The sequence below is a fragment of the Cebus imitator genome, unplaced genomic scaffold, assembly GCF_001604975.1.
Source record: "Cebus imitator isolate Cc_AM_T3 unplaced genomic scaffold, Cebus_imitator-1.0 Scaffold16, whole genome shotgun sequence".
Classification (NCBI taxonomy): domain Eukaryota; kingdom Metazoa; phylum Chordata; class Mammalia; order Primates; family Cebidae; genus Cebus; species Cebus imitator.
The window spans coordinates 4,135,769-4,149,480 of NW_016107331.1; the positions used below are offsets into that span (position 1 = coordinate 4,135,769).

Here is a 13,712-nt window from a genome sequence, read left to right on the forward strand (position 1 = left end):
ATTTCTGGAAGGGATTTTGGAGCCATTTACCTTTTCTCTTTCTTTTCAAAAGAATATTGAAAGTAAAAAGTTTTAATTAATTTTATTTCTGGTGCCAAATAACTTTCAGGTATTTTCTATTTTATTTAAAAGCAAGTTTGATTTTCATGCACATTATTTGCTGAGAAACATTGATCCCAGTCTGTTTATGCAGTGCAGCTGTGCTCCTGTGATTTATTGCCAGGATACTGAAAGATTTTTTTCTCCTCTTTTCAGGTTGCCTAAGAACAAATGTTTTCTTCATTAACAGCAGCTTTGTTGTCTAAACAATTTTCTATCCAAAGTTCAGTGATGACTGTGTCGTTGTTCCTTCAGCTGACATTTTCTGTTCTCTGCACTAGTAACTTCCCATGTCACAGTTACTCTGAAATAGAGGACACATTTTGGTGCAATAATTACAGATATAATATCTAGAAAGGGCTATTGGAACAGTAGAGAGGCAGTTCTGGCTGCACAAACTGCTCTAGGCAAAGTCAGTGATACAGCTCGACAGTGAGAAGTGTAGAGGATGGCACTTTCTTAGGAAATATCTCAGAGGTGTTGAAAACATTACCTGCGCAGCATCAAAAGAATAGATTTTTTTGAAATTGTTTGTGATCGTTTCATATTCTATGTTCATGAACAGGAGCTGGGCACACCACAAATCTTTCTTTGTATTGTAACCTATTGAAACAACATATTTTTTTTGTTTGTTTTTGGTAACCTCTTTCAAACCTGTAGGAGTTTTAAAGCATAAGTCTTTCCATACGTTGAATGATTTTTAAGAAAATGTCATCCACAAGAGTTGCCTTTTAATAAATAAAAAGAGTTTCACATGATTTTTAGGTAAGGTTGAAAAAACAAATAGACAATTTCTATTAATAATAGAAATAGCAACCTGGGATATGCAGCTTGACACATTATCCTTCATTACATATTTGTTGAATTCATGAATAATAAAATTTAAGTGAATCAATGTGGATAGTTGGCTTTATTTATTTATTTATTTATTTATTACAGGAAAAACCACTCTAAGTGGTTTTTGCAGATATATTTATAATCATTGGGAAGCTATTATTTAGATAGTACAGATAAATACATTCTCCCAGTTTGGTTTTAACAAACTCTGCCTCTATTTTTTGGACCTGTGTTCTGATAGGAATGTATGCACCTGCTAACTGAGACAGGCATTGTAGTAGTGATATGCTCATGCATCTACATTTTGTGATCATCTGGGTTTTCTAGGAAAAATACTTAATGATAAACTATTTAAAAGACAAAAAGAGGGCCGGGTGCGATGGCTCACGCCTATAATCCCAGCATTCTGGGAGGCCAAGGTGGGTGGATCACCTGAGATCAGGTGTTCGAGACCAGCCTGGAAAACATGGTGAAACCCCATCTCCACCAAAAAATACAAAAATTAGCCAGGCATGGTGGCGCACGCCTGTAGTCTCAGCTACTTGGGAGGCTGAGGCAGGAGACTTGCTTGAACCCAGGAGACAGAGGTAGCAGTGAGCCGAGATCGTGCCACTGCACTCCAGCCTGGGTGACAGAGTGAGACTCCATCACACACACATACACACACAGACAAAAAAGGGGAAAAAAACTAAAACCATTTGGGTTAATAGCAGATAAGGAAGAGGATGTAGAAAAGTTTTTCTGATGTATTATTCAAGAAGTTAAGATCCTCCAGAGTTTTATATCATGTATCTTAAATGATAATGTCCATGGTTCAGGCAAATTATGCCGTTACAAATCACATTATTGACTTTGGCAGTAGGAATGTTTGAAAAATTATTTTGATTCTCCTCCTCTGTAAACTAACCCCCTCATGTATGAGTCGTCTTATAGGAAGAGCTGTGTTCTCCCCACCCCTCTCACCTTACCTCTAAGTTCTTCCAAATGAACTCCAAAGCGGAAATACTGCATCCAAGTAGCCAAAATTTGCTTCATTTTGAGGCACTGAGTGCTACTTTTATACCAAACTGTGTAGCTGTCTCTTGAGTCCTTTCCTATGAGATTTGGTAATCTCCAAACAACACTTTAATAAACGCAAAACTTCCAGGGCACATTACTCAAAAGAATTAGTCAGCTGGCTGCAACTAAACAACAGGCCTGATAGACTAAACTGAAATAAATACTGCTCTCAGATAAGCTGCATCTGTTGTGTGAGTATGGTTTTAATCACTGAAGCCAGGAAAAAAAATGAAGTCTTCCAGCATTCATACTTTCCCACGGTTATAGAAAGAGAAGCAACAGGAAAGAGAGTCAAGAGACAATTTGAGTTTCAATTTGGCCACCAAAACTAACATTAAAGCAAACATTTAATTTAATTTAGTAGGGTTGCGTTTTCTATTAATCAGCAAATGTGGGTGGGGGGGATACTTATTAGGTCATCTGGAAGGTTTTCTTGGTGCCTGAAATTCTATAAACTTGGCAATTTTGTTAGTTTTTACATGTAACTACTTCAATATAATTGTGGGATGTATTTTGTGAAAGTCAAAATTATTTCTACTGATTATTATTTAATATACAGTGTAACCCCACCTGTGGATGAGTGATTCTGTGAGAATACTGCCAATGAGAATACAGTGCTAAGAGCAAGGCTACTTTCTTATGAAATTATGTAAAAATTGGCAACCTGGAAAGTGTAGCTGATACTGCCAGTGTAAAATTTAGATATATTTGAAAAATATTCTCATCCCACTGGAATATCAGTTATAGTGTACTTATTGTGAAACACACACACACACACACATATGCATGCACACATATGTATATGACTTGGTGGAATGGGGGTGTGAATTAAATAATTTGTTATTTCATTTTTAATAAATTTAAAATCTTGATGCATTTTCATTGGGAGTTACGTATCTTACCTTTCTTTTTAGGAAGAAGGCATAAGTTCTAGCTATATCCCAGAAGGTACCTATTCATAAAGGATTTTTTTCTCTTTGTCAGTTAAAACATGACAAAGAGCTATCTTGTGACGTCTCAGATAGCTCTTTGGAAAGTGGAAGAGGACTACGTTCAGAAACTTTGAAGTTGTTATGCAAATAGGGCATTCGTAATCCGATTAGCCGGAATTCTTATCTATCCCTTGAATGAGTCTCTTAGAAAAGTTGTGTTGGTAAGGAATTAGCCCCAGTTGCTTCACAAGTTAAGTCAGCCAACACTATAGCAGCCCAAGAGGTTTTGGCTGGCCCCTCTTCCAGCTTTCTCTGGCTTTAATCAAGAAAGTTACTGTTAGATGCTGCCTTTGCAGTCCAAAGATGTACAGCCATCCACTTCGCACGAATCGGTTGGGCTGACTTTATAATAATTTCTTTGTCATCATGACCAAATTTTATGTATCAGTTACTTCAGGGACATTGCACAGATATTGGCTTGGGTATCCTATTAGCGGTTGAATCCGGGTGCCAAGTTTGAGTGACGTATGTGTGTTTAATAAGCTCCTGCCTGTTTTCTCCCAGACACCGAGACATGTGACTATGGCTGGCACAAATTCCAAGGGCAGTGCTACAAATACTTTGCCCACCGACGCACATGGGATGCAGCCGAACGGGAATGCCGTCTGCAGGGCGCCCATCTCACAAGCATCCTGTCTCACGAAGAACAAATGTTTGTTAATCGTATGTACCAAATAGGCATGGGTTTCCTGGAACTTCACTCATTCTCATCACTCTCTTAGTTTTGTCTGTGTGCAAGTGAAAAGAAGTAGCTTTTTCAATCACGGTACAACTTATCAGATCCCTCATCTGTGAATTACTTAAAATCATCTCACCTGTGTTAAGTCCCCCATTTTGGGGAAACATTCAGCTATAATATAAGAAGGCATTCATTAGTCTACCAGCAGTAATAGGTGAAACACATGCTGTAGGTTGAATCATAAGAAATTGTTATTCGACCATTTTAAAATTTACAAAAACAGCCATTTCTCACGGCTCAATAGAATTCTTACTATGGTCACACTTTTGTAGTCTCTATTTTCAATATGTATATGCCTGTGAAAATGACAGTTGCTTTCAGTTATTTTTATCCTGCTAATTAAAATTGAATTGTTAATAACAGCACCCTAATCTTACCTTTTGGGCATATTGATTCTCATTCAAGTTTCTAAATATTTTAAACTATGGAAAGTGAGCTACATCCTAAGAACTTGAATAGGTGGAGATGGAAAGCTAATGCAACTTAATATCAGAGCTGTTTAATAACTCCTTCATCCATAGCAAAAAGGAGAGCAACTAGTTTTTATGTAGTAATATGTAGAAATTTGTGGCTCATAAGGCATTTTGTTTTTAAAGAGATGGCGTCTTGCTATGTTGTCCAGACATCTCTTGAACCTCTGGACTCAAGTAATCCTCCCACCTCTGCTTCCCAAAGTGCTGGCATTATAGGCATGAACCACCATTCCCAGCCTCGTGAAGCATTGTTTGATGTTCTGTTAATGATTTTCTCATGATGCCTACTATCTTTTAGAAGTTTGTTAATTTGTAATCTGGGATAGAGGATCGTTTAACTTTACCGTGTGTTATCGTTGCCGGTGACTCACCTCATGATATTTTTGAGGATAAATTTGTAGAACTATCTAATCTAGGTGTTCACTAAGTAAAATGCTTTGAGAAGAAACACTTAAAAAATGAGGGTAGCATGGATAAGATCTGGCACATTTTATTGGGTCACTGAATTTTTGCCAATGGCATCACTTAACAACAGCTAAAAAACAGAACATTTCTATCATGAGTAAGGATGAAAAAAATTTAATTATAATAAATTTCTAGGAAAATTATTGTCTGTGTCTGATATTTTAATGTTTCACAGTGTTTGCATATTAACTTTTTCATTTAAAGTACATTGGGCAGAAGAACAAAAGATAGGCTAGGAGAGATTTTTTATGAGCAACTAAATAAAAATCCAACCAGTAAAGAGAATGCATGATTCCAGCTGAAGGTAATTTTCTTTGATATATTTTCATCCATATATGGAAAAAGTAGTACAAATATCTGTGTGGTTTCCTATCCCTTAGGTGTGGGCCATGATTATCAGTGGATAGGCCTCAATGACAAGATGTTTGAGCATGACTTCCGCTGGACTGATGGCAGCACGCTGGTAAGATGCCTTTGAAAATGATGTCAAGTTCTACATTCGGGAAACTTGGTACTGTGCACTGATAGCACATTACAGAGGATGCATTAGAGACTTGCTCGAGGTCACTGAGTGAAACAGGGAAGGGTTAGAAGAGTTCCAAGATAACTGATCCAACATCCAGTACTCTCTTCAATAGTTGTGGTTCTCTTTAAAAGAGGAGTGTGCCAATCACGAGGTCAGGAGTTCGAGCCCAGCCTCGCCAGTTAAAAAAAAAAAAAAAAAAAAAAACAAAAAAAAAAAAAAAAAGCGTACCAGATTTCCATCAAACCAGAAAATTGCTAGAATTGCCTTGGGTCTGTCTTTCAGGTAAGCTCCAGAGAAAAAAGAAAAAGAATAAATATAGCAGAAAAGTCCTTTTTAAAAAATACCTTTCAGTCTTAAATACTTGCCCGGGAAATCTGCTATAAGGCATGGCTCATTTTATCCAAGCAAAAATATTCATTTTTTTTATCTTAAAGAAGATTGTTGATGTTGTCTTTTGAATCTCTGCTGACTAATTACATATTTCAACTTTTTTTTTTCTATTTTTTTTGAAGAAATAAGTGACTTGGAAATACTGGCCACAACTTTGAGTAGTCTGTAATAGGTTCTTAGAACGGGTGAAGCTGTTTTGAGTCACTCCTACTAAACTCAAATGAATCTAATTCTTTTAGAAAGTGTTCAAATGTGATTGGCTATACTAGTGGTACTCAGTGCTGGCCGTTCATTAGAATCACCTGGAATATGTAAGGAAAAACTGGTGTTAGGCCTTCTCCCACGTTCATTATAGCAAAACCCCTATCCGCTGTATTTTCTCAGCGTTCCACAGGTAATTCTGAAATGCAAAGTTTTCCACTGGGCTAGAGAGTAAGTGTAAATTAAATTCTAAATTAGAAAATAAGTAAAAAATTGAAAATAACTCTAAAGGCCTTTTTGTGTGTGAATTACTTAGGTAATACTTCAGTTTCATTCATTATCTACTGCTTGTTTGGATTTAATGAGTTTTACAAAATATAAGGTTTATGCTAGAATAGATGCCAAAGTAGTCTCTGCTTTTGGAAGTTCTGTCTTAAGTGAAGCTTCTCCGTGTTCTTGTGGACACACTACTCACTTTGTCTACGTGTCAGCCACTGCATTAAGCACTTGCATGTGTTTAGTCCCTACAATGACTTTTAAGAGAGGCATTGGGTTTTCCTTCACCTGTTTTACAGGTAAAGAAAGGGAAGGTCAGTTAGGTTGTGCTATTTGCCCGGAATCACAAAGCTGTTAACGGATGAAGCCAGAATTTGAACTTAGGCCTGTCTCCAAAGCCACAGTTTCTTCTGACTGGTACCTCCTTGGCTTTAAAAAGACTGTATCCCTTATTACATTTTTTGCTTTGAGCAACCCCAAATAAGACCTGAATTTCTCTGTCACTACTGTTTATGTTTAATCAGCACTGTTTCACTGTTGGTCATTCAAGTTCATAAGTAGGTTCTTTGGCAAGATGTGAAAAAAATAGGGAAAACAGGTTGTTCTTAAAATATGTTCCCAGTAAGCTATAGGAACCACAACCTTAGAATCAGTAGGCTCATTTTCTTCTATTAATAATTGTCCTGGATGGATGATTGGATGTGTATCCACATTTGTTGCCTCTTTATGTTTTCATTTTGCTGTACTTAGGGGGATAATATTGGTCCATTAGATTAATAGCAATTGGTACGGCATGAATCCTTATATTACATTCATTTTAATTGCAGATAATTTTGTTCTTATTAATTTAATTTCTAAGTGAACATATGATTAAGAGGATTATTTCTATATATTATAGATAAACTGTTTTTTATAATTTTGTTAATGCATATCATACAGTATATGCATGTAATGAGTTTTCTTTGCTAAATGTGTACTTCATTCTTATGGAATAAATTGGGTTTTAGGAGGGCCACAATTAAGTCTGCCTTCCACAAATTTCCCTTATTTATAGCCCAGTGAAAAGTGCGGGGTTTTGTGAGCCCCCATCATGTATACAGAAGCTGGCATGTCCAGGACTCAGCTGGTCATTTCTATCTAGCTACTGCTTATGTGTGCCTTGCAGATGCAGGCCATGACTTAGCTCAAAGTGTACCTATTGTCTGGGTTCCTGTATCTTCCAGCCCTGAGCCTAGAATAGCTGCATTTGGCCAGGTGGAGTGTATGAAAAATCTGTTTTTCCTACACACTGACCTGACTGAACCAAGCCCCATCTATTTCTAATCTGTCATTGGTTACGTAGATTTGATGTATGTGTTTTTATTCTTAGCATGTATGTGTGTTACTAGACGTTTATTCTGGTCTCTCCTTTAGCAGTTTACCTCTTCAAAGAAGTAATTGTTTTCCCTGCTTTTTACTTCTCATGGTGTCTGAGATAAAGTGTTATCCTTTATTCCTCTGTGTTTGGTTAAAGAGACTTTATATCGGCCTGTATCTGGCAGCTGTGTGGATTCTGTAGACTATCTTAGGAAATTTCTCTTTTCTGCCAAGTGCCATGCAGGTGAACTTGACTCATCACATGCCATTATTTCTCTATACCAAAGCAAGGCAACTCAGCTAGTTTTTGTCTGTGTCTATTAATTTTTAATGTAAGTACACAAATACTCTGAAAGAAATAACAATGACCATTTCCATAGTCTAGAATGGTCCTAAACATGGTAAATTAGTGAGCATTGCACCTTGTCAAAAAAGAAATATTGATTTTCCTCAGAAGCTTCCAGAGGAAGATAACATGAGCTGACACAGATAACTATACAACATAAACAAGAACCTTACTGTTAATTAGTCGGCACTTTGACTTGAAACATAAGGATTATGGAGAATGCACTGAGGGCCTTACTTTGAAGATGCATGATGAAATGCATTAAAAAGCAAAGTTTATCAAAGAAATGACACAAGTAAATCCAGAAAAGAGCTCTGACAGACCCTTGGTTTCTTCTTAATTCACTCTTTGTGTAAAATAAAAGTGTGTTAAGGAGTGTCCCTTCACTTTGAACATTCTGGAAGAGAACAGACCATCTGTCCCGGAGCCTGCCTCCCTCGCGTTCCACTGATCTCCTGCCCACTTTCTTGCCTTTGTAACCACCCTTTCCTCTATCCTTTTCCTCTCTGACGCAGCCTAGGTGTCCCTTAAACTCGTTTGTAGTTTTTTCTGCAGTCACCATCCCCTTAACGGGTTCCATATGTGTGGAGGCCTTTGAATGAAATCCTTCTCCTTTGTTTCACTGTTTACCCCAAGGTTTTTGCTTTTGAAAATATCCCTAACAGTGAAGTCTTCATCGGGGGAAGCAGTATCTGCTTATACTTGGAATGGTGTTAATTTGACTGTGTGCAGTTTTAAGAGTTTTGTTTATGTTTTGGAGTGATTTCTCTCCTCTTCCACACCCTCTTTCCCTCCATTTTCTCTTTGAAAGATTTATTAGAGCCTCTCCATCTTGGGCAGTACAACAGTATTAAAACAAAAAGAACCTTTTCTATTTACCTCAAACTATCTTTTGATAGTTAGTCTTACAATCCAGTAAGAACAGACAAGTTTATATTAGGTCTCAATTTCAATGACCCCTTTTACTGAAATAATTAAATTTGGCTTTCAATAAACTTACAGTATAAATGTATCATATTTAATATGATTATGCTATGCAGCTAGACTAATTCAACTAATATACTAAATTAATGATGTTGTTTGACCAAGGTATCTAAATTGCCCTTATTCTTGAAATTCTAATGGATTCATTCGACATTACTGGCCTCTATAATAGGATATTGATATCATTCATAAAATGTCAAATTCTTAAGTCTGTTTTATTTTAAAAATCTATTACCTTTTTTATTTGAGGTGTTTGCCCAGTAAATTTCACAAAAGTGAATTCATGAATAAAATTGTGCCTAGGCTTACCCTTGTGATTTATATTAAGATTATTTTCTTTTAATGCATTTCAGTTTTTACTTTGTCACTTGGCTTTCTCCTAACCCAGTTATTCTTTAACTTGACTATTGTTAACTTGACTGTTGTTCTCTGTAGCAAAATGCACCTACTGCTTTATTGGAAACCCTAACAAATAACTTCACTAATGAATTGCTTTGCTTGTCACCCAAGTAATATCTTCAAAGACACTCAGTTAAACTATCCAAGTTAAATATACATTAAAGCTGGTGAACTTAAACAAACTGTTCTTATCTAGCTTATATACGATTAGCTGACTTTTAAGTTTTTTCTTTAACCAACTGTTAAATGAATGACTAGTCAGAGTGTTTTTCTTCAGATCTGTTTTCCAGTGCCCCTGACCTTTTCCTTCGCTGGCTATGAACTCTTATTACTCCCTTAAAATTCTTCGGTGTCTGCTCATTGCCTTCGGTATAAAGTTTTAATTATTAGTATGGCAGACAAAGCTATTCCACCCTGCCTGCCACTTCCTAAAGCTACAGCATCTCAAAAATACTCTCAGTTACTGGAATAAGCCATGACTTCTTACTCCTGGGGGGCTTTGCCATTACTGGCCCTAGCGTTTAGCACGTTCTCATGTCTTATCCTAATTTCATCTCACAAAGAGTCAAATACCCTGCAGAGCCAAGGGTCTCCTTCCAGGAAGCCTTCCTTGCAGGGTATGACTATGGGCACCTCTTCTGTGCTCCCATGTCCTTTTTTCCCTCTTCCCATCCTAACTCAGGCCCCTGTAAAACTGACTTCCTGACACTGATCCTTCTGAGATAGGAATTAACCTTCGTCTCTATTTTTTCAGCACCTAGCAGAGTAGTTGACATAGACTAGATATTTAATAAATGTTTGAATAAACAAGTGATAATTAGTATACACACATTGCTCAGCCAACTCTTATCTTTTGAATCCTGAAATGAACACATTATGTCTTTCGGCTGAATCTCTGTTTGACATTTCTTGTGACATTTCTTGTTTACCTAAATTAAAGATTTCATTTAAAATTGTACCAGTATGAAAAACATCAAAACATAATAGATGGGTTTTATGGTGAAAAGACAAAAAAAAATAAAAAAAAAGATGTTCCTTAAAAATAGAAGTATATAGCAGAACATAATGCATCTTAGAAAAGTATCGGCCCAAAGGAAAACAAGTGTTTTTACTACAAATGAGAACAATTTTGTCCATGGTTGTCCTAGAAACACCTTTGCAATAAACTTTGGAAATTAAAAATGGAAAGTAAATTTTCAGACTCTGCCACCCCTGCAGGTTTGAGTTACATCAGGGCTTGTTTTCCGTGAAATTTTAAGAAACCAACAATTACTCAGAACTTTGGAGGAGAACTTTTTTTCCACATAGGCACATATTCAGTAGGTATACTTTCTGAATAAAAATGAGTTTTAAAAACCTTATAAATTATATCCAGAATGGAGTGAAACAAACAAAAGAAAATATCACTCCTAAATGTTAGCCCATTTTACTTTTTGTAGATGCTTTGGCTTAGGATGCTTTGGTTGCCTAAGGTAAGATAGGGCTTCATTTGTAAATCCACTATCTGAGGCTGTTTATTCAAGTGCAGAGAAAACCAGACAGGCAGGGAACGTTATCATTATACTTCCTGGCAAAATGATTTTCAAAAAACACTGTTTTCAACTAAAGACTATAGTGTCTATGGGACAGCCCAATTAAGGAGCTATCAGAAACTCTTACATGCCTTCATCATACTGTTCTGTCTGATAAACCTCCCCAACAAGTGGTTTAAAATCAAACTGTGGAACTCAGAGATTTAAAGTTGTCATATTGCTGTCGTCTCTCTTGGACCCTCTGGAGTAAGATTCTCACAAGGGAATTCTCTGGGCTCCACACTGCTCCTTGCTTGCCTTTCTTCAGTGATTCCTCCAGCACCATCAACGCTGACCCCTTCCCACTGGACACTGGCTTCTTCAGTGGATCAGATGCAGTTACTTTAAAGGGAACCATCACCTTAGATGGCCATGTGTAGAGGCTGAGGACTGAATAAAACTGACAATGCCATTCCATTTTAAAAATATTGAGGCACTTTTGGAAGATTTAGTTTGTTCTGCAGAAAAAGCCCTGATTTTGTTGCTAAACATTTTAAAAACATTCTCTGCATCCCCTTCACTTTTTAAATTTCTGTCATCTCTATGTTGTCAGGACTCAAATGTCACCCCCCACCAGGCTGCTGGCTTTCCTGCTTCCTGGAAACTTGTCACAACTTCCTTCTTCTCACTTTCCATTCTGCTGCTGAGAGAAAACAGAGAGGCTTTCTCTCTTCTGCATTTGTCCGAAGCTGGTCAGGAAGTTCTAGAACAATTACTAAACCACAGATCCATAAATATCTTATTTTCTAGCTCTAACCAACTCATCTTGCTATGAATTATGGTATAAACTAAAAAAAAAAAAAAAAAAAAAAAAAAAAAACCTAATTGATAGGACAAGTAGTGCAATTAATTCTACAATTAACCTTCATTACTTAAATTCTTCTTAAACATATTTCTGGAAGATAACTCAATTTTGCATTTTGTTTTTCATTTTGGTGAGCATAGTTTGGCTTTGGCAAGTTGACACACCTACAATTTCCAACACCCACTTGTTCCCTTTCACCAACTGATTAGAGTTGATGCAGAAGAATGGCCAGATGTGTGGATTTGACTCTAAATCCAGCAGCCCCTTCTTCTTTCACAAATAAACACACCAGTCTGTCAAGCAAACTATTGTGAGAAAAGTCGGCTTTGAAAAAGGTAGAAACAATAAAGAAATAGCCCTTAGCCCAGGAAGAGACACTTAAAAGAGGCAGAAAAAAAAAGAGTAACAAATCACAGACCATAAACCATTCTTCTTTTTCTGCAGCAATGTATCATTATTGCCCTTTCATAAACAGGAGGGTTTCTATTCCCCTTCCTCTCCCGAATGTCTTGGGCATTGAAAAGAGAATACGGAGTATTAACTAATTCCAGTGCTTTCTAAGCTTGTTTGTAGGTTTCTGCCCATTTGAAAGGATTTCACATGATTTGGCAGAAAAACAATGCAAAACTGAAGCCCCATATCAAAACTTTGAGTTTTCCTTTTCCTACCTGAAGATCTTAGAAGACTTTCTGTACAACATTTGCAGATGGATGTGTGACAGCTGTGGCGTGGCATTAGTTCTGAAGTCAAATACCATTTCTCTGTGAACAAGTCACACTGCATATCAACATTAATTTAATTATGTTAAACTTCACAGGCTTTATTATATTAACCCAAACGCCAAGGAAAACATATGCTCTTTTCTCATCCCTTAACACATTATCTCGTGAGTGGGAGAATTCTCAGATTCCTTTCTGCAAAAGACGACTGAGTTTTTAATGAAAATTTTGACTTGCGCTGTAGTTTAATTTGATTTGGAATCAAGAACAGATTCTTCTGATTCTAAATGTGAGCAATTATGAGTCATGGATTAGTTCTAAAACACAACCCTACCCTCTGCTTTGTCTTTAAGTTCAGATAACTAGTGGTGGGTTGAACAGCCAGAAGAACAATATTTACTCGCTGCTGGAAAATCGTTTTATAATTGACAAGATTGTTATAAAAAATAAGAAAAGAAGATTTAGTGCAGTAGCATCTCACAGATGCTTTTCCAACAGTGTCCCATGCAACTTTTAAATCAGATGGAGGTATTTAAATCTAATTGCTAATTAGTTTAGGGCAATGCATAACGGTGGAAAAGGCTAAAAGAAAAAAAAGGTTTGAATGAGTTTTGGCAGTCTCTCCTTACATTTGGATGGTTAGCACTTCATGACTGAAGACCTGTGCAAACAAGCTTGGGGTAAAGGAGACTACTGGCACCATTCATTCTATGGATTAAATGCAAGTTGCTCTGGGGGCCTCTGCCTGAGGCCCCCTCTCTCACAGTGGTCTCATAGTTTGAGTAACTCACATCCTTCAGAAAATGCTGTTGATAATTACTGCTTTGTAGGGCAGTGAGCTCACACTATTACACAAGATTAGTGCTGTTCTCAAGAGCCGGCCAGATTGTCTTTCCCGCATAGAGGTTTGCCAGCTAGGAAAATAATGGGCATATTGCCACTTTAACAACTATCAGGAGACCCCAAGTTAGTTTTTCTTCCCTTCAGCATATTCATGTTTGTAGGATCCAACTCCAGGCTGCCAGCATAGGGTAGTGACACCAAAACAAACGTCTCTTTCTCCTTTAAAACAAAGCTGCTCTTTTCTTTTCAGTTGTCGGTCAGCGAATTACCCCGTTCAACTAAAAGACAGCAGCAAAACCATAACCTCCCTTAAAACATAAATAAATAAGGACCCAGAGTAGACTAACCTTAAGCAAGTACAAGGATCAGAAGAAGGTTTCTCTTTACCTCACAGGGAAGTCATTTGCCCCTAACAAACGAGACAAAGTTAAACGCACCGGTCCCCCCTCTGGACTGCAAACAAATGCCTATTGTGTAGGCCAGACATGTAGGGATAAAAAAGTCATTTTAAAGTTACCGAATGTTTTGATTTCTGTAATAAGGAGTCCTCAGAGCCTCTTTTCAGATAACCATTTGACCTGTGTTCTGAAAGGCTGGGGCTAACCCCAAGTGGTTATTCTGTTTGTTATTTA

At 37.1% G+C, this 13,712-nt stretch overlaps 1 protein-coding gene across 4 annotated transcripts in view; it reads left to right on the plus strand.

Annotated features, from left to right (window-relative positions):
- VCAN (versican) overlaps positions 1 to 13,712 on the plus strand; it is a 111,891-nt gene that overhangs the window by 80,744 nt on the left and 17,435 nt on the right. For 3 of the 4 annotated variants that reach the window (XM_017508014.2, XM_017507992.2, XM_017508003.2), the window contains 2 exons: positions 3,492 to 3,650; positions 5,045 to 5,127. In XM_017508014.2, coding sequence (XP_017363503.1) covers positions 3,492 to 3,650; positions 5,045 to 5,127 — 242 coding nt within the window. Of the gene's footprint in view, positions 1 to 3,491; positions 3,651 to 5,044; positions 5,128 to 13,712 lie in introns of those variants that run through there. The other variant, XR_005196804.1, reaches the window with a different exon arrangement.